The 18,764-nt window shown below is 43.3% G+C and overlaps 1 protein-coding gene across 4 annotated transcripts in view; it reads left to right on the forward strand.

Annotated features, from left to right (window-relative positions):
- Positions 1-7,265: 7,265 nt before the first annotated feature.
- TPPP (tubulin polymerization promoting protein) overlaps positions 7,266-18,764 on the forward strand; it is an 80,281-nt gene continuing 68,782 nt past the window's right edge. For 2 of the 4 annotated variants that reach the window (XM_054818176.1, XM_054818174.1), the window contains exons 1-2: positions 7,295-7,400; positions 13,061-13,179. In XM_054818176.1, the coding sequence (XP_054674151.1) occupies positions 13,169-13,179 (11 nt within the window). In that variant the 5' untranslated portion in view covers positions 7,295-7,400; positions 13,061-13,168. Of the gene's footprint in view, positions 7,401-12,460; positions 12,484-13,060; positions 13,180-18,764 lie in introns of those variants that run through there. The other 2 variants (XM_054818175.1, XM_054818178.1) reach the window with 2 other exon arrangements.

The following is an 18,764-nucleotide window of genomic DNA, read 5'->3' on the forward strand; positions in this document are numbered from 1 at the left end:
CCTCTCAGAACTGTCACAAAAGAGAACTGATGCGCATCACCCTGGTCTGAAACCCACCAGATGAGTCTGGAAAGGCTCTCCAGAGCAATTTACGGACTGAAGTAGGGGGCTACTGCCTAGGGAATATAGGACACATTATGGATGCAGAGGAATTAGAATAGAATAGAATAGAATAGAATAGAATAGAATAGAATAGGGTGGTTGGAATTATCATCTAGTCCAACTGCCTGACCACTACAAGGCTGACCAAAAGTTCAAGCAAGTTATTAAAGGCATTGTCCAACTGTCTCTTGAACACTGACCAGCATGGGGCATTGACCACCTCTCTAGGAAGCCTGTTCCAGGGTTTGACCACCCTCTTGGTAAAGAAATGCTTCCTAATGTCCAGTCTAAACCTCCCCAGACATTCAGGGAATCTTGGGATTGCACAAGACTACTTATAGCACGTTTAGTGGACAAACCAAAGGCAGAGAAAGAGAGGGATCATGGTGGCTTGGAAAAGAACAAGTGTGGGTAAATAGAGGGCTAAGAGGACATAAGGGGTTGCTTATGTGTAAACAGGTTGCTGGTCAGCATGCTTGCTGGCCATGCCCTGTATCTGGTTGTCACCTGCTGTCCTGCCTTCTTAAATTCCATTTCTAACTATTTTCCTGGATGAAGGGACTCTCTATTCTGTGTGGATATGATCGTATGGAGGTTCAAGTGTCAGCAACTGGAGTCAGACCATAGATTACAGGGCCTGCATATCAGCAGCGTCATCAACTGGAGAGACTGGAGTGAGTAAAAGCAAGTGCCAACAACTGCAGCGTGGATCAGGGGTCATATGTGTCTGTGATGTGAACAGTTGGACCAAGTGAGAGTACAAATATCAAGCCAAACTAGGTGGAAAGGAGGTTAAGGGGCTTGGGAAAAAATGTGTCTCTGGGAGTGAGGCAATTGGAGAAGCTAGCTTCCAAAGGGACCAGGAGGTCTATGCCAACTGATGCAGAGGCCGTAAGATCTGAAGGTCAACTGAGACACTGCATGTGAGTATGTTTCTGTGTGGGAGGCAACTGATGAGAACAAGAATCCAGGCTGGATGGACTGCATGTCTAAGCTATTGGGTAGTGTGTGCCCAGTTACTGGAGGGATCTGCAGTGTGCATGTTTATGTGCTGCTGTGTACAGGAAATCTGTACCAGCAGCTGGAGTGGGACTGTGGGGCTGGGGACTAGCGTGCCCTGCTGTCAGCAACTGGGGAGACCTGGGATCCACAATCAGTTACTGGATGGACTGCGTGTCTAATCCGAGCTACTAAGAGATCCATAGTGCATGTGTTTGTGAGTGAGGAGGTCTGTACCAGCAACTGGAGTGGGGTTGCAGGCCTTGGGGGCTCATAAGACTAGGGTACGGCAGTGGGGGAGATTGGAGTTCCAGGGATAGACAGAGTATCTAAGTGCAGCTACCAGAGGAATCCACATTATATATATGCATATGTTTCCTACTAATGGATCTTCATCCTGATCAGCCAAAGGGGAACAAGATGAGGCCATTGGTGCTGTTCGTGTTGGTGCTGTTTGTGTGAGTGCTGAGTGTTTCTGTCTGTACTGATCGATGTAGCTGTCCACGTGTGTATATGTATGTACATGTTTGTATGTATGCGCCTACTGCGAATACATGTTTAGTCTCACTACTGACTGGAGGTGGAGGCATGGAGCTGCAGCAGCCTTGCCTCTATCAGACCACAGGATCTGACAAACTCTAATAAGTTCAGAACCACGCTTCCCTCCCTGAGACAGAAACAGGAACATCCATCAGAAAAAAACCCCCACAATCAAGGGGATCCTGTATCCTCCCCTCACCAGGCAGAAGGCAATAACTTAAAGGAAAGGAGTGAATGGAGGAAAGTCTACATTCAGGGCAGCAGACAAACCCCCTCCTTGCCTATATCGCCTTCCCAGGTGCCTCTATACAACAGGTATGACGCTCTGGATTTGGAAGGTCAGTGAACTGATGATGTGGCTGATGGTCCATCTACACCAGAGGTGTTGCCAAGGTCAGAAAGGCCTACCCCCACCCCCACATCATGTCCACCACTACGAGGAAGAAAAGATGGGTTATAGTCGTAGGTGACTCTCCTCTGAGAGGAACAGAGGGTCTGATATGCCAGCCAGATCCTCCTCTTAGGGAGGTCTGCTGCCTCCCTGGGGCCCAGGTTAAGGACATCACTAGGAAACTTCCTAGTCTGGTATGACCCTCGGACTATTACCCATTACTGCTCTTCCATGTGGGTGGTGATGAAGCTGCAACACATAGTCCAAGGGTGATCAAAAGAGGCTTTAGGGCCTTGAGATGGTTGGTGAGGGGATTGGGAGCACAGGTAATCTTTTCCTCCATCCTTTCAGTTGCAGGCAGTGATATTGAAGAAGAAAGAAACAGATAGACCCAGTCTATTAATACATGGCTTCGTGACTGGTGTCACCACCAGAATTTTGGGGTTTTTGATAATGGGATGGTCTACACAGTACCAGGCCTGCTGGCATCAGATGGGATTCATCTTTCTCAAAGGGGAAAGAGGGTCTTTGCTCATGAGCTAGCAGGGCTGATTGACAGCTTTAAACTAGACTTGAAGGAGGAAGGGGATAACATCAGGCTTGTCCATGACAAGCCATGGGACAACATGCCAAGGTTTAAGGGATGGGCAAGGGCCCTCAGCCTGTTGCTGCAAGATGTGCTGGGTACACTGGAGCACACCTGAAGTCTTAAGGAGATGAGCCAGGAGCCCCTGAGGTGATACAAACCAACAGAGAAACACAGGTGAAATACCTCAAAGGAATGTGTTCCTCTAAAAAAGTGGCACAGCTGACAGCCCAGTTGAAATGCCTGTACACCAATGCATGCAGCATGGGCAACCAACAGGAGGAGTTGGGAGCCAATGTGCTGCTAGAAAGCTATGACCTAGTTGCTGTTAGTGAAACTTGGTGGAATGAGTCCCATGACTGGAGTGCAGCTATTGATGGCTACAGGCCCCTTCAGAAGGGACTGGCAAGGAAGGAGGGGTGGAGGGGTTTCCCTCTATGTCAAGAAATGGATAGAGTGTGAAGAGCTGTCTCTGAAGAATAGCCACGAGCAGGTTGAAAGCTTATGGGTATGAATTAGAGACTGAGGCAACAAAGGAAACCTTGTGGTTGGTGTCTTCTACAGGCTGCCTGATCAAGGGGAGTCTGTTGACGAAGCCTTCTGACTCCAGCTACAGGAAACATCGTGCTCGCAGGCTCTCATCCTGGTGGGGGACTTCAACCATCCCAACATCTGCTGGAAAAGTAGCACAGATTGCTGTAGGCAATCCAGGAGACTCCTGGAATGCATTGAGGATAACTTCTTAAGCCAGGTAATAGCCTTACCACAAGGGATGAGATATTGGACCTGCTGGTCACCAGGTGAGAGTGATGCAGAGACATCAAGATTGGAGGCTGCCTAAGCTGCAGTGATCATGCACTGGTGGGGTTTGCAGTCCTGAGGGATATGGGACAGGTGAAGAGTAAAGTCAGGACCTCAAATTTTTAGGAAAGCAAACTTCCAGCTGTTCAAGGAGTTAGTCAATAGGTCCCTCAGGGACAAGGGAGCAGAACAGAGCTGGCAGACCTTTAAGGACACTTTCTATAGGGTGCAAGAGCTCTCGATTCCCAGGTGTAAGAAATCAGGAAAGGAAGGCAAGAGACAAGCATGGATGAGTCAAGACCTGCTGGTCAAACTAAAAAGCAAGAAGGAAATGCACGGGCAGTGGAAGCAGGGACAGGTATCCTGGGAAAAGTATAGGGATGCTGCATGGCTGTGTAGGGATGGTTCAGGAAGGCCAAGGAGCAGCTGGAGCTGAACTTGTCAAGGGATGTTAAGAATAATAATAAGGGCTTCTATAGGTATGTCAGCCAGAAAAGGAAGGTCAAAGAAAGTGTACTCCCCCAATGAACACGACTAGCAAACTGGTAACAACAGACGAGGAGAAGGCTCAGGTACTCAACAACCATTTTTGCCTCGATCTTCACTGGCAATCTCTGTTCCCACATCTCTTGAGTGGATGGACCTCAAGGCAGGGACTGAGGGAGCAAAGTCCCTCCCACTGTAAGAGAAGATCAGATTTGAGATCACCTGAGGAACCTGAACATACATAAGTCTATGGGACCTGATGAGATGCATCCCAGAGTCCTGAGGGAACTGACTGATGTAGTTGCCAAGCCACTCTCCATGGTATTTGAAAAGTCATGTCAGTCAGTTGAAGTCCCTGGTGACTGGAAAAGGGAAACATTACACCCATTTTAAAAAGGGTAGAAAGGAGGACCCTGGGAACTACCCACTTGTCAGTCTTATCTCTGTGCCTGGGAAGATTATGTGCCTAGAAGCTATACTAAGGCACATGGAGAACAGGGAGGTAATTCAAGACAGCCAGCATGGCTTCACCAAGGGCAAGTCTTGCCTGACCAATCTAGTGGCCTTCTATGATGGAGTGACTACATCAGTGGACAAGGGAAGAGCTGCAGATGTCATCTATCTGGACTGCTGTAAGGCCTGTGACATGGTCCCCCACAACATCCTTGTCTCTCAATTGGAGAAATATGGCTTTGATGGATGGATTATTCGGTGGATAAGGATTTGACGGATGCCTGCATGAGTAGTGGTCAAGGGCTCAATGTCCAGATGGAAATCAGTGACAAGTGGTGTCCCAAAGGGGTCTATATTGGGACCAGTATTTTTTAATATCTTCATCAATGGCATAGACAGTGTGATCAAGTGCACCCTCAGCAGATTTGCAGATGACACCAAGCTGAGTGGTGTGGCTGATACACCTGAGGAACAGGATGCCATTCAGAGGGACCTGGACAAACTTGAGAAGTGGGCCCGTGTGAACCTCATGAGGTTCAACAAGGCCAAGTGCAAAGTCCTGCACCTGAGTCAGGGCAAATACAGGCTGGGGGATGAAGGGATTGAGAGCAGCCCTGTGGAGGACTTGGGAATACTGGTGGATGAAAAATTGAGCATGAGCCAGCAATATGCGCTCACAGCCCAGAAAGCCAACTGTATCCTGGGCTGCATCAAAAAAAGTGTCACCAGCAGGTTGAGAGAGGTGCTTCTGCCCCACTGCTCTGCTCTTGTGAGACCCCACCTGAAGTACTGCATCCAGCTCTGGAGCCCTCAGCACAGGAAAGACATGGGCCTGTTGGAGTAGGTTCACAGAGGAAGGCCACAAAAATGATCAGAGGGCTGGAACACCTCTCCTACGAGGAAAGGCTGAGAGAATTGGGGTTGTTCAGCCTGGAGAAGAGAAGGCTCCAAGAATACCTTATTGCAGCCTTTCAGTACTTAACAGGGGCTTATGAGAAAGATGGAGACAGACTTTTTAGTAGGACCTGTAGCGATAGGACAAGGGGTAATGGTTTTAAACTAAAAGAAGGTAGATTTAGACTAGATATGAGAAATTTACAATGAGGGTGGTGAGACATTGGAACAGGTTGCCCAGAGAGGTGGTAGATGCCCCATCCCTGGAAACATTCAAGCTCGGGTTGGATGGGGCTCTGAGCAACCTGATCTAGTTGAAGATGTCCCCACTCATTGTGGAGGGGGTTGACTAGGCCTTGAAGGTCCCTTCCCACCCAAACCATTCTATGATTCTATGAAGTTTGCTTCTTTTTTTTTTAATGAAGCATAAATAAATTGCGAAATTTGTCTGAATTCTATCACAGATCAAATTTGGGTAATTCTGATTCTGCATGTTTTCTGAGATTGATGGCATGGTTTGTGACAGAAAATTCTATTAGAGAAAGAGAAAATTATATTCTAAACTGTGTGGGGTGGGGGAAATAATTGAAAATAATGTAAGATCTGCCCCATGTTAAACATTAGGAGAATAGTCTCCACTGGGCTATTTGCCATACCTTGTTTCATGTTAATCTATATTGCATTCACTTTTGCCTTCAAAACTAGACTGTGTTTTAAACCTGTACCTGTCTTAATATGTTTCTTAGCTGTATGGTAGGGACTCTTCTTGAGCCTCAAGCCAGCTCAGGCTTCATAAAGGGTAGGTTTCCTGTGTCCACATGGCAAAGGAGAAAACTTGGAAAAAAAACCCCAAAACATGATTTTGCTTTGTGCTGTCATGAGAGATCACAAGTGCACTTGCTATACTCTACCACAAAACTTTCATCAGTAATGCAGCCAAACTCAACCCTAATATGAAGTGGCCTTAAAACATTTATGACATTCTGGGTCATTTCAATAATTGCCTTAACATACTGAAATAAGAGTATATAAACTAGCTTTATCATAGTTTACAAACTATTATTGTGCATCTTAAGGCAAGTATAGGTATATGACTATTTTTAAAAATTAGCCATGTATCTATCTCGCATTTGAAAAATTGAGACTCCACTGCACATTAGCTGGATCTTTTTGCTTTTCTCCCTCACCCCTGCAGGTAGATTGTTTTGATTCCAGCACAGCAGCTATCAAGTTATGGTCCACTAAGCTCTGTTGGGTCATTGGAGTCTGGTTATAAATTCATGAATGAGGATGCACAACAGTTCATTAGATTTCTGCTGATTCCTCAACTGTCTTGGTGCTCTAAGATTTTGGATGGGATTGGTCCAGATTAGGTTAGTGGCTGCATGTCTCTGCTGTGCCAACTCTAGGCCTGCTCGTAGGCAAGTAGCAAGCTGAGGGAACATGAGGTTTTATGGAATGTCTAAAGCACTGCATAGACCAGTCTCTTCCATTTTTATTTACTTTATGACAACAAACACAGCTTAAAGCACAGCCAAGCAGCAATCCAGACCCAAACTTGCCAGAGCCCAGCAGGACACAGAGGAGCGTGGCACTCTTTGGTCTCTGTTTCTCCCTCGGGAAGGGGGAATAGGACGCTCCACATGGCGGAGGCTGCTGGATCTGGCCTCGACTCCCGCGTCAGCCGCGGTGAAGGGTCACTGGCACGCTCCGGGTAGCCTCCAGCTCCTGGTGAAGGGAGCAGTCAGGGAGCCATTGCCCGCCAGCCGCGCCGCTTCGCTTCACCTGCCCCTACGCTGCCCACCTGCTGCCGAGCTCCGGGCAGCAAGCAGGGAGGAGCGGACAGAGGCGCCGCCAACCGTAACCAGCCATTTAAGGCAGCAAAGACAGCAGCTGCCCTTGCTCTAATTCATTACCTCAGGCTCTGCGGGGGGCGGGAGCAGCTGCCCGCCGGACAGCCCGCCCGGCCTATGGGGGCGAGCGGCGGAGGGGCGGGCGGGCAGCGCCGGGCGCTCGCCAATGCCCTGGCAGCGAGGGCGGTGCCTGTCGGAGCCGCCGCGCCGGCTTGACGGGCGCTCTGGATAGCGCTGGAGCTCGGACGAGCGTCGGATTGGGCTGGCGGGACCTGTTGCCCCTCGAGAGCCGGCGGTGAGTAGGCACCTCTTGCGTGGCGGGCGGGACAAGCCCCTGGTTTTTTTGGGGGGTGGGTTTTTTTCTTCCCATGTCCCCCCCCTTTTAACGCGCTGGCTAATTGCTTTCTATTTGGTTAACGAAGACGCAGGGAGGGGGGGAGCGGGCGCGTTAGCGGAGCTACCCCGGGCTGGCGGCCCCCGGTGCCGCTGTGCGACCAGCGGCCCGCCCTCACCGGAGCGGCGCGCAGCGCCCTGCCGTTATGTAACGTCTGCGGGAGGCTGCGGGAAAAGGCGGCAGCAGCAGCAACAGCAGCAGCAGCAGCTTTCCTCCGCAGGATTAACCCCTCGCTGTCTCCCCCGTTCTTCTGCGCCCCTCCTGCTGTCCTGCGAGAGCCCTGGGGAAGGGACCGGCGGGGAGAGGGGCTCGGTACAGAGCTGCTCTCCTTTGCCTGCCCATCGGGATGGGCCCCGGCAGCCGCATCTCCCGCCGCCATCGGGGAGGGGACGCGCGGCCGCAACCTGTGCGGAGCTAGGCAGACTATTTCCCGGCTGTTGCGGCGATGCAGCAGCAGGTCTATGGATGAGCGATGCTGGCTGCTCATAAGCCCGGCTCTGCCTGCGGACATCTCCCGAAGGAGCTGGGGGGAAGATTCACCTTGCGCACACACCAAATGTTCTGCTGTTAGCTATTATGTAGAGGCGACACCAAAGCCTCAGCCGCTGCAGCTTGTATTCTTGTGCAGATCAAGCGGTCCCCTTTTATGGAGATTGATGGATAAAGACGATTTGCTTTTTTTTTTTTTTTTAAATGCCCAAGTGTTAGCTGAAGGGGCTTTGTATCTGAGAACCGCGCCTATATGGCGTCCTCCATGAAAACCAGCATCAGGTGTAGGAGACTATTTAGGGACTGCAGTGCAACACCCGCAGATATAAAGCCAAGTACAGTACTCTAGGATGAAAAACGCGATGAGACAAAATGCTGCAAATTAATCGGTGACTCTGACTAGCTAGCTTGAAAATAAATACACCCCCACTCCCCCTTTACACCCTCCCCCCCAATCAGTGGTGGTTGCAAGTATTTCTTCAATCCTGTGTAAAAGCTCTTGTACCTGGGTGAAATTCTTCCATGGGAAGCTGGGTGTGTGCTACAAGGTGCTGAGCACACATGTGAAAAGTGTGCGTCTTAAACGTTGACAGCTTTGAATCTTGCAGTATATGCTGCTGACAAGCAGTTTCCCTATTCATGTTTTGCAGGGTCTACATGAGCAGGTTTGGGGGGGAAATTCTTTCAGATTTTACAAAGGATTGCATAACTGCTTATATTTATTTAAAAAGAAAAGAAAAGGAGGGGCAAAACCCAACCCCCAGCCCAAAAAGAAACACATCATATGAGACTGTTTTCACTGACTTTTACTGAGCCTTCATACTGTTTTCTCAACTAGTTTCATTAAATAGCATGCTTTAGAAGGTGGGCAAGTGTTAGCATGATAATGAAGCATTAAGGTTTGGTGTTTTTTTCCTCTAGTGCTGTGAAGACCTGGGGGGGAAATAGAGAGATACCTATACACTTTCACAGTCTTAGGCTTAAAATAGCATGACTGTTTGTATAGAATTTATTTATTTGTAAAATGTCAATGGCCATTCTTTTAATGATGAGCCACTTCTTTTTCAAATTATTGTTTTACAGGCCTTACCCCAACTCAACCTCGCCCCTCTCAAAACCAAAATAAAATGCTGGTTTGAATGCTTTTGTACCTGTCTGGGTCACAGTCATATGCCTTTAATGGTCCATCATTTGTAACTGCTAAAGTATATGTCCAGTATTAAATCATAGTACAGGGTAATGCTTAGACAGCATGCCACGCAAGGATCAAATTGCAGATAAAGTTCACACAGGAATCTCCTGCAGTGCTTGCACTTGACCCTTGTAAATGTAAGAAAAGATCTTTATAAATGGAAATGTAGCAAGTAGTTGTTTCTGTGCCTAATTTAAATTGTGAATTGACTGTGGTGAAAAAGAATGTATTTTTATATAATTTTTACAGTAGATATATTCATTCCAATTACTTTCTATAGGCAGCAGTATGGTAGAAATTATTTTTACTTCTTGTACCATGAGCTTAATTTGGGGTGGGGAGGGGAAGAAGATGATTCTTTTAAGGAGGGAGACAGGCAGTTAAGACTAGTGTATTTTGATTATAGGTAGAGGTAATTAATTGTACTTAATATATCTCAGAATGCTTTAGAGAATAAACCATACAGTGTTGAAGTTTGATAATTTGCTCTCAGATGATAAGCTAAGATGCAAATTAAAATAATATCAGATATTTTTCTTGCTTTGCATACTTTGATTATGTAAGTCTTCAGTGTGAGAACGTGACTGTATTCACAAGCCTGTATCACTATATGAAGAAAAACTTACAGGAACAGTCTTTCCTGTGGTGTAGTCCCTTGATCATGTCATGTCCTTTCTGTTTGTATATACATACTGTTTGCAGCCCTTGCATAAATTAAATGGACTCTTTTCAGCAAGCAACAAACAGGGTTTTTTTTCCTCCCTCCAAAAAACCCCACATTTTTATGGTGTGTAACTGAAATTAAACACAGGTAGATAATTTGCACCCCTAGTTGTTTCTCTGCCGTACTGGCATATCTACTATGGGCATAAGTGCTTTTAGGTGCCTCTGCCAGTTAGTTGAAAAGAAATATTTTGCTTACTGTTTGTATTGCCATAGTGTCTGGGAGCTGTGATCAGGGACCTTAACTAATGTGTTAGGTGCAATATAACCGTGGAACAAAAACTTGGGCCTGGCCCCCAAAATATTATGATCCAAAATACAGAACAAGATACTGTAAGTGGTACAAAAAAAGGGACTGCAGCTGTTGTTAAGAAGAATACATTGGTACATGTGTGTGCTTTATCCAGCTATCTATTTTCTCTTTCTTGTATGTTAGAGCAAAGGCAATTGTAGAACTTAATGTAAGAATCATGCAGTTCTCTGAGGGAAGTTCTGGTATCAAAGGGCACTCTTGGGACATGTGAATAGCAGCTTGGTTTGGGGGCATTTTTAAATGTATTTAACATGACTAAATGCTGAAAGTTGAAATAAAATTAAAAAGCCTGCTTCAACCCAATATGAAACATTTTATCTTCAGGCTATACTTATTTTTTACCATTCTTTAAATTTAAGGTAATTTAGAAAAAAAAAATTGAAATGGAGTTTTCATTTCAAAATCAGTGTTATAAAGGAAAAAAGTCACATTGCTTTTCCTTTTCACCAATGTTTTCTGAAAGCTGTTCTAGCTCTTTCTTCCTCTTGTCTCCCTGGTGTCCCCAAACCTACAAAAAATACGTAGTAACAAATACATCTTCAGCAGAAAGTTCTTAGTGAATGCCCTGCCCACCCCAAATTGTCCATACATAGAAGTACTGCAAGAATTTCCCATTGCAGTGTAGTCTGGCTATTGGGATACTTTGCAATAGTAGTGAAAGTAACTGTACATTGAGAGAATGTTATTGGTAAAATACCCCAATATAAATATGGTCTTTAAGTACACAGGGCCTGTACATGTAGTACAGGACAAGTGCAAATAGCCTGTTCAGGTTTCAGGGCACTTTTTCTGACTGTTTATCTCAAGTGCTGACATAGCAGAACAGACTGATTTTTTGTGCTGGTCATTTTTGTTGGCTCACAGTGGTCCATCAAAACAGATGGGAAGTTTTTTTCTATTGTTATGTGTAGTGGGTGGGCAATTCAGTGTGCTCTTGCTAAGAAGGAATCTTAACTATATCAGGACTCTAAGGCAGATGTAGAGAAGCCTAGGTTGTTACTCTTGCCAGTTGTCTTAAGGTTCCTTCTTTTTCTTTTCCTCCTCATCTTTCCTCTGCCTCTTAATGTCCTGAGTGTGTGATATAAACTTACCTTGTCCTGGATGGAAAACCAAGAGTATACAGACCAAGCATTCAAGATTCAATGCATTATGTGGCAGATGAAAACACAAAAATGAATCTGAAGTACAACTGTCTTAAATAATCTTATTAAGTTAATTCTTGCCCAGTTTGGATAATCTTAAGAATATGCTTGTGTGTCAGTGTTCAAATATTGGAGCATTTGACAAAATGAGCACAGAAAAACCTAAAACTGTTATGTCCTTGATCTTAATTTTTTTGCTTGAATCTCTGAGGGATGCAGCTCAAACAAATTCTTAAATGTGCAGTTGAGGAATGGTGTTCTGCTGGATCAGGGCTAAGGAAATTCTTGCAATGGAAATTCAAATGCTAAGAGGTCTTGCTCACAAAAGCATTCTTTCATTGTTGATGACTGCTTATTTTTAAATTAAAAGCAAATCTGCATCCGCCTGTCTCATCTGATTTCACTGTCAGAAGGACCAGTACCCAAACAGTTCATCCTACAGGAGCTTATAGATGTGAAAGAACTTACTGATGATTTAGCAAGGGAAGTATTCCCCTCCTGTTTTGTGCTGAGCTGTGGGTAGTTGAAAAAAAAAAAATTGTACTTAGAGGTTAGTTTATTTTTTTGGATTCAGACAAAACTGAAGCAGCAGACTTTAAGAACATAAGGGATCTTTACAGAATCTAATCTGACTCATGTATGCGTTATTTTCAGTTAGTTATCTGAGACCAATAACATATATTTGATAAAAGTCTGTCTTTCAGAGATGCTTGACTAAATGTATCTTATGTATTAAATGAAGTTTAATGTGCAGATGTCAACGTGAAGTATTTGCAGCTATTCTTAGAAGTTACCTCTAGTATTTCCCATGGTTGACTGTCTCTCTCTAAGGAAGTCTTATTTCTAATTTGCATTGGTGTAGCCTGAATTTTTAGCTGTAGAGGTTTTTTTTATATCTTTGACAGTAAAGAGCCATTTAGTATGTGATGCAGTTTCTTTGCAAAGGTATTTGGATACCTCACTCAAGTGACTTCAATCACCTGACAAATTATATTTGCGGAATTCTTTAAGTCTGTCATGGTGAAACATCTTGTCTCATGATTTTGTAGCTCTTACACCATCTCCAGTTCTTTGATCAGCGGTGATGCTTTGCGACTGTTAAATCTTACAGTGCTTTCAAGGCCCGTAAGTCTCTGTTAGCTCAAGTTTTCTTTGATCTAATTCTATCCCTGTCAATAGCATCAGCTTGGTTATCTTGATATTTTTACCTATAGGTGGTACACAAAGCCCCCTGTCTTACTGTTTTGGTTTTTTTAAGTGATGTCCTTGCTGTACAATCTCTGATCTCCTTTCGTGGGGTGGATCTTCATTACTCATGGCTTTTGCAGAAATATTTTGAAAGGGTTCTATGGAAGTTCAGATTAGTAGTCTGTTCTGGATGGGGGTGGTGGGAGAGGACAATGTGTAGTGTATGAAGAAACAAGGCTAAGGAAACTACAATTATAATGTTACAAGTCGGGGAATTCAACTAATCCTAAAGTGATGATAGGCTCAGCATGTTATTTGGAGCTGTAAATTAATTGTATGACTAAATACTATGGAAAGCAGCTGTTGTCTCCAGGTCTTTTTGAATCTGTGATTCCCATGTCCTTTATTTTTTTTAATTTTGGTGAGGCACCATGAAAAAATAACTCATCTAAACAGTTGAGGCTCCTCTTTTGTTGTGCTTTAATCAGTGATGTATTCACTTTCTTTTGTGAAGGCTGTTCTAGACACTGCCTAGTATCCTTGCCTGTGTGTGGAATTGTGGAATATTTGTGTCCAGATTATTTCTTCATCTACCACCAACAGCAGCCCAGCAGAGCTCAGGATGAATACTTAGTAAGTGGAATCCTCAAATGTGATAGTTGCATAATGGAAAAAAATGCATGATAAGAGTTCATCAATGCTGAAAATGTGTGGTGGATGCCTGTATTTATGCTTTTGCCTTCATAGTAGAAACCTTGGGTAAGTGACATGGTGGTATTACAGTATATTGTAGAGCTAGTTAAGAGTTATTGTTAGATAAAGAGTTTTTGTGTAGTTTTAATGTTGTCAGGTGAACATGTGCATCTTTTAAAAGAAAAAAGCTGTAATAGAACTGTTGCTGATAAAAGTGTGTGTATCTGTGTATAGATGCTTCATTTATGCATAAATAGGTGATATTTTATGAAGTGGTTCTTTGTAATGGAGGAATGTAATTTACAAAGAACTAAACCTAGTTTTATATAAAAGTGATAATGTAGCAGTAACTACTTAGGCAGATAGCAATAGTTTTTCGAAATAGAACAGTAACAGCCATTTGTCAGCAGTCAAAATAATCTCTGTACTTGATAATATGTTTTCTAAGGCTGTTCCTTAAGAATGCATGTAACTTTATCACAATCTGAAATACTGTTTTGCTAAGGAGAAACATTGGACAACTTGAGCGACCACCGTTTTTGTTACTCTGTGTGTGTCCTGCTGAAGGTCTTAATGTAGCCATATAATCTAGCCAGCCTTGCCCTTGTCCATAGTCCTAGATACAGGTATATTCTTAAGAGAACTAGAGGTTCAGCCATGCAGTTCTTCATAAAGCCTGTGAAATGATTTAATTTTCTTTAAGTAAAGATGGGTTTAAATGTAGATAGAGTTGTGTTAGCTTTGCTTGGTCTGCAGTGTTCTCTGCTCGTTTTTCTTCTGTGTTATATGCTTGGGAAAATGTATGACTCTCATTCACTTGAGCATCACATGTGGAGAAATATGCCTGGAGTAGAACTCAGAAGAGAAATGCCTTAACTCTGGTTCCTACTGATAGCTGTGAAGGAAGCTTAAGGGAAGCTTTAAGAGCATTGTCTAAAGCATTGCAATTTATTGGGAGGATGTCGCATTTCTCCAGCTGTTTATCCCTTCCCTCATCTTGAATGTTTATGCAGAAATGTGGGGAAAAGATTCCATCTGCTGTACTTTGTCTCTGCTGGTTTTTTTTTGGCATAAATAATTACAGACAGAAAATAAGTGAGAATTCCCTTTAACTGTAATTCTGTAACATTTTTAAAACATAGGGAAGATAGATCAAGTACTAAAATAACACAGATGCAGTCAGACAAATTCAAATGCCTGGCACAGTTCGATAATGTTATGAACCCAATTCACTCATCAGAATAGCACCTCTCATTCTCATTGAAAAGTTGCTTTATTTTTCACTTGAATTGGCTGGAAGGTCTTAAGAAATTCTGGATGGCAACTATTTGTGATGCAGTGGATAAGTTCCACCAACAGTGCAGAAACAGATTCTGATAAAAATTACTCCTTAGGCACTTGCATGCTTACCAACACTTGATGTGCAGGAAGGATTACCAGGAGAATGGAAGTTAACAATTAACATAAAACTACTAAGTTGTGTGCCTGTGGGCAGAATTCTTTGTAGTATGCCTATTTTCTAAAAGCCAATGACCTTTCAGGTTTAAGACCATCTAAGAAGTATTTTTAGGAAGGCTGGTAGTTTGGCTAGGCTGAGGAGCTGGGAATGTAGGTGTGGAGAGGTTGAAGCTGATGCCTTTATGAGAGAATGGCTCAGAAACAGGAAGCTTATTTTGAGGTTAAAACAGAAGTAAAATTGTTAATGTTAAGAAAATATTATTCTTCAAATCTTTATGTAATACCAGACTTATCTCAGCTTGCTAGCTGTGTTAACTGCATTGCAAGGGGTCCACCATCTCTCTCCTTTCCCCATACTCTATTTCTAGTTCTTAATAAAATCAGTAGATTCCTGGCTACTCTTCTCTTGAGCATTCATTCAAATGTCTGATGTGATCATATGCATGAGAGATGCTATCTGACTGAATATAGAATCCTATTTTTCTTGGCCAACTAAATAGATGTATAGAAGCTTTTGCAAATTAATCTGTTCTATTTTCCCCCCTTTGGAAGGTAAGGATGCAAGGGAGATCAGTTGGATGAAATTTTCCTGTGAGCTAAGGAATTTTTTGGTCTGAATACCTGTTACAAAGAGCAAGAGTGTTGGAAAGCCTGCATACTCATACTTGGCTTAAGGACTAGCAAAAATGAAATACAGTGCTTGAAAGTTTGGGTTTTTTTTAACCTGCTGGTGACATTTTGCAAATAGTAGAACAGTATCATTGCTTATAAGTCTAGGGTTTATGCTATGGATTACCTACTTGCCCTTCTCACTTAACAGATCACAGAGACAAAATGTACAACAGAATTGCTGGGTGGCAAGGAGGGTGCAGAAAGACTGTCTGGGGAATCTGTTTTGGATTATATTTTGGTGGATATTTAGGGTATAGTTAGGGTACCATCTCGACTCTACCTTGTGGCCAAAACTCTATGGTGTGACTGTAAGCAAAACAGAACCATGGAGTTTGCGTAAAAACAACAGCTAAAGGAACTGCAGAACAGAAGGAAGTCAAGCATAGAATTTGTAGGTTTGGTCGGGGTTTTTGTTTGGTTGGTTGGTTTTTTGTTTTTGTTTTTTTTTTTCCTGCTTAGTTGTCTGGGGCATATGGTAGAAGGGGTTAAGAACTTACGGAGGGATCAGGGCTAAGATTGAGAACTTGAGCAGATATTCCATTTTAGGGCTGTTCTATTCAAGTTACTGTCTTTGGGCTCAAGATGAGGAATTTGCACTGCAGACTTGGATTTTAGCTAGAGGAGGACCCTGATGCTCAGTGTAAGCATAACTATGGGGTCTTGTGGAGTCATGTTGCAAGTTGCAATGGAGCTAGGTGTTGTGCGTGGGAAATAAAGTTGGCCTATGTAAAGGCAAGAATTACAGGAAAGAGTAGATGTTAGTAATACCATTACTGCATTGCAACTGTGCCATTGTGCTGTTGAATCTTTTCTCCAAATTCATCAATCTCAGCAGCTGACCCCATTAAAATCTGATTTCATATCCTGTGTTATGCATATCCTGTTCTTTACCTTCTAATATAGTTTATTAATGAATATATTTCTTTCAGAGTGTGTTTGTAGTGTTAAGAAAGAAAATTTTAAGTTGAGATTAGGTCAGTATTTTCATAAACCAGGTAGCTACTTTCTAGTAAATTTCATGCTATTATGTGATATTTTAACAAGTAAACTGTAATTATGGTTCAACAAGAAAAGGAGTATCCATGACAATTTTTGGCAACCACAGCAGAGCCCTAGTTTTAATCTATCTTTAATCTTCTACTTTAGATGGTGAGGATTTCTTTGAAATGAATCTGCTTTGCATACCTGTGGTGGGTTGACCCTGGCTGGAGGCCAGGTGCCCACCAGAGCCGCTCTCTCATTCCCCTCATTTACTAGACAGGGGAGAAAAGGTATAATGAAATGCTTGTGGGTCGAGATAAGGACAGGGAGAGCTCACTCACTAATTGTTGTCACGAGCAAAACAGACCGAACTTAGAGAGGGAATTCATCTAATTTATTACTCTGCACGGATCCACCGGTCTGGCCAGGAACTTGCTCCAGCGTGGGCTTCCCACAGGCCACAGCCTCCTTCAGGTGCCTCCACCTCCTCCAGCGTGGGGTCCTCCACGGGCTGCAGGTGGAATCTCTACACCCCCTCATCCTTCCTCCATGGGCTGCAGGGGGACAGCCTGCTTCACCATGGTCTTCTCCACGGGCTGCAGGGGGATCTCTGTTCCGGCGCCTGGAGCTCCTCCTCCCCCTCCATCTGCACTGACCTTGGCGTCTGCAGAGTTTCTTACATCTTCTCACTCCTCTCTCCGACTGCAAAAGCTCTCTAACTGTTTTTCTCCTTAAATATGTTATCACAGAGGTGCTGATTGGCTTGGCCTTGGCCAGCGGCAGGTCCGTCTTGGAGCCGGCTGGCATTGGCTCTGTCAGACACAGGGGAAGCTTCTAGCAGCTTCTCACAGAAGCCACCCCTGTAGCCCCCCCACTACCAAAACCTTGCCACACAAAACCCAACACAATACCAGATTTTGCTATTCAAAACTGAAGCCTTTTCTATAGTGTGTGTCCTGTTTCCTCCCTGGCCCAGAGCTGCTCAAAGCACCCCATTACAAAGTTTAGTTATTGATATCTAAGAGAACTAAGTCTAGAAGTGAACAATCTTTCTTAAGGCCAAATATGTCCCTTAAGCATTTTTCCTATACCAAGTGTATAAACTTTCAATTTATTAGCAACTGAAAGTAAAAATATTTTCAATAGATAATAGCTATCATATTGAAGACAACATAAGGCAGTAGTACGACCAAAAAATAATGTAATCATTTTAAAAATCACACGAATCAGAAAATCAGAATCCTTTAAAGTGTGCATTTCAGCTAATGATTTGAAATGACTCGTTGCTTTTTAAAACACATTTCTACTGTGCTGTACAAAGTTGAGTTATGGGTGAAATGTGATTAGGCAAAGTTGGCCAGCAAGGCACTGACGCTGGCTTAAAGAAAGATTTTATTCAGGAGATACTTAAAAATGTAGGCATATGGTTATTTTTTCTAATTTCAGATGAGATAGAGCGGCACAGACACTTTCTTCTAGTTTGTAAACTGTGCGATTGTTGTATCTTTCAAGGATATTCACAGTGAGGATAGCTTCTTGACGAAATTGCTAAGAGCAAGAGGGGACTATTCCCAAAAATCTCTTGGAAGGTTTATTTGGCACAAGATAAAATTGCAAAATTATATGAGCTGTACATACCTTACTGTAGCAGATCTCCACCTTCTTTTGTCCTGTTGCTTGCTTACAGAAGTAACTTTGTATTTTAATATCCTATACAGACATTAAAATACAGACTTTGCTTTTTGCTGATGTGTACTGTCTGCCTGTCTTTCTCTAGCAAGTTAGTTTGAAAAATTTCTGGTTCTAGTTTCCAGCTCCAGTGGATTTGAAATGGTGCAAGCTTGGAAGAGACTTCTGCTTTTGGAAGCCAAGCTTCCTTGAAGAAGGAGGTAGATGATAGATCTTCATGATCTGATTTCTAATGTAATTCTCTCTTGCATAGATTGTGTCAGCAGTGGTTTTGATTTCTTCTTATGTTCTGTCACCACTGTTTTGGTAGCACTGCTTGTGTGTAGCCTGATGAATCAGACAGTTTAGACTGATCTAGACACTGTTTTGGTGTGGGTGCTTATTGTTTTGGAGTTTCAGTGTTGGGAGACTTTCAGAAAAGTTTATTGAGGTAAATTTGCTGTTCTTTGCAGAGCAGGCAGGGTGCAAATGAAATAGAAATGGGCATTGGTTACCTTTTTAACTTTTTAATGAACTTTAAATTTTCAAACTCTTTTTTCCCCCCTCTGTGCTTTTCTTTTTATTTCATAGGTGCACATATAAGTCTCAGGCTACAGTTAGTAAATTCCTGTCATTTTAATTTTAATTTAGCATTTTTGTTTCTTGGCCAAAACTTGTGCTGACGGTCTAAACAAAACAGAAGGATCCTCAGGCTTAAGATAGAACAAGGTTTTTAACAATTTACT

This window comes from Grus americana, chromosome 2 (genome assembly GCF_028858705.1).
Source record: "Grus americana isolate bGruAme1 chromosome 2, bGruAme1.mat, whole genome shotgun sequence".
NCBI lineage: Eukaryota > Metazoa > Chordata > Aves > Gruiformes > Gruidae > Grus > Grus americana.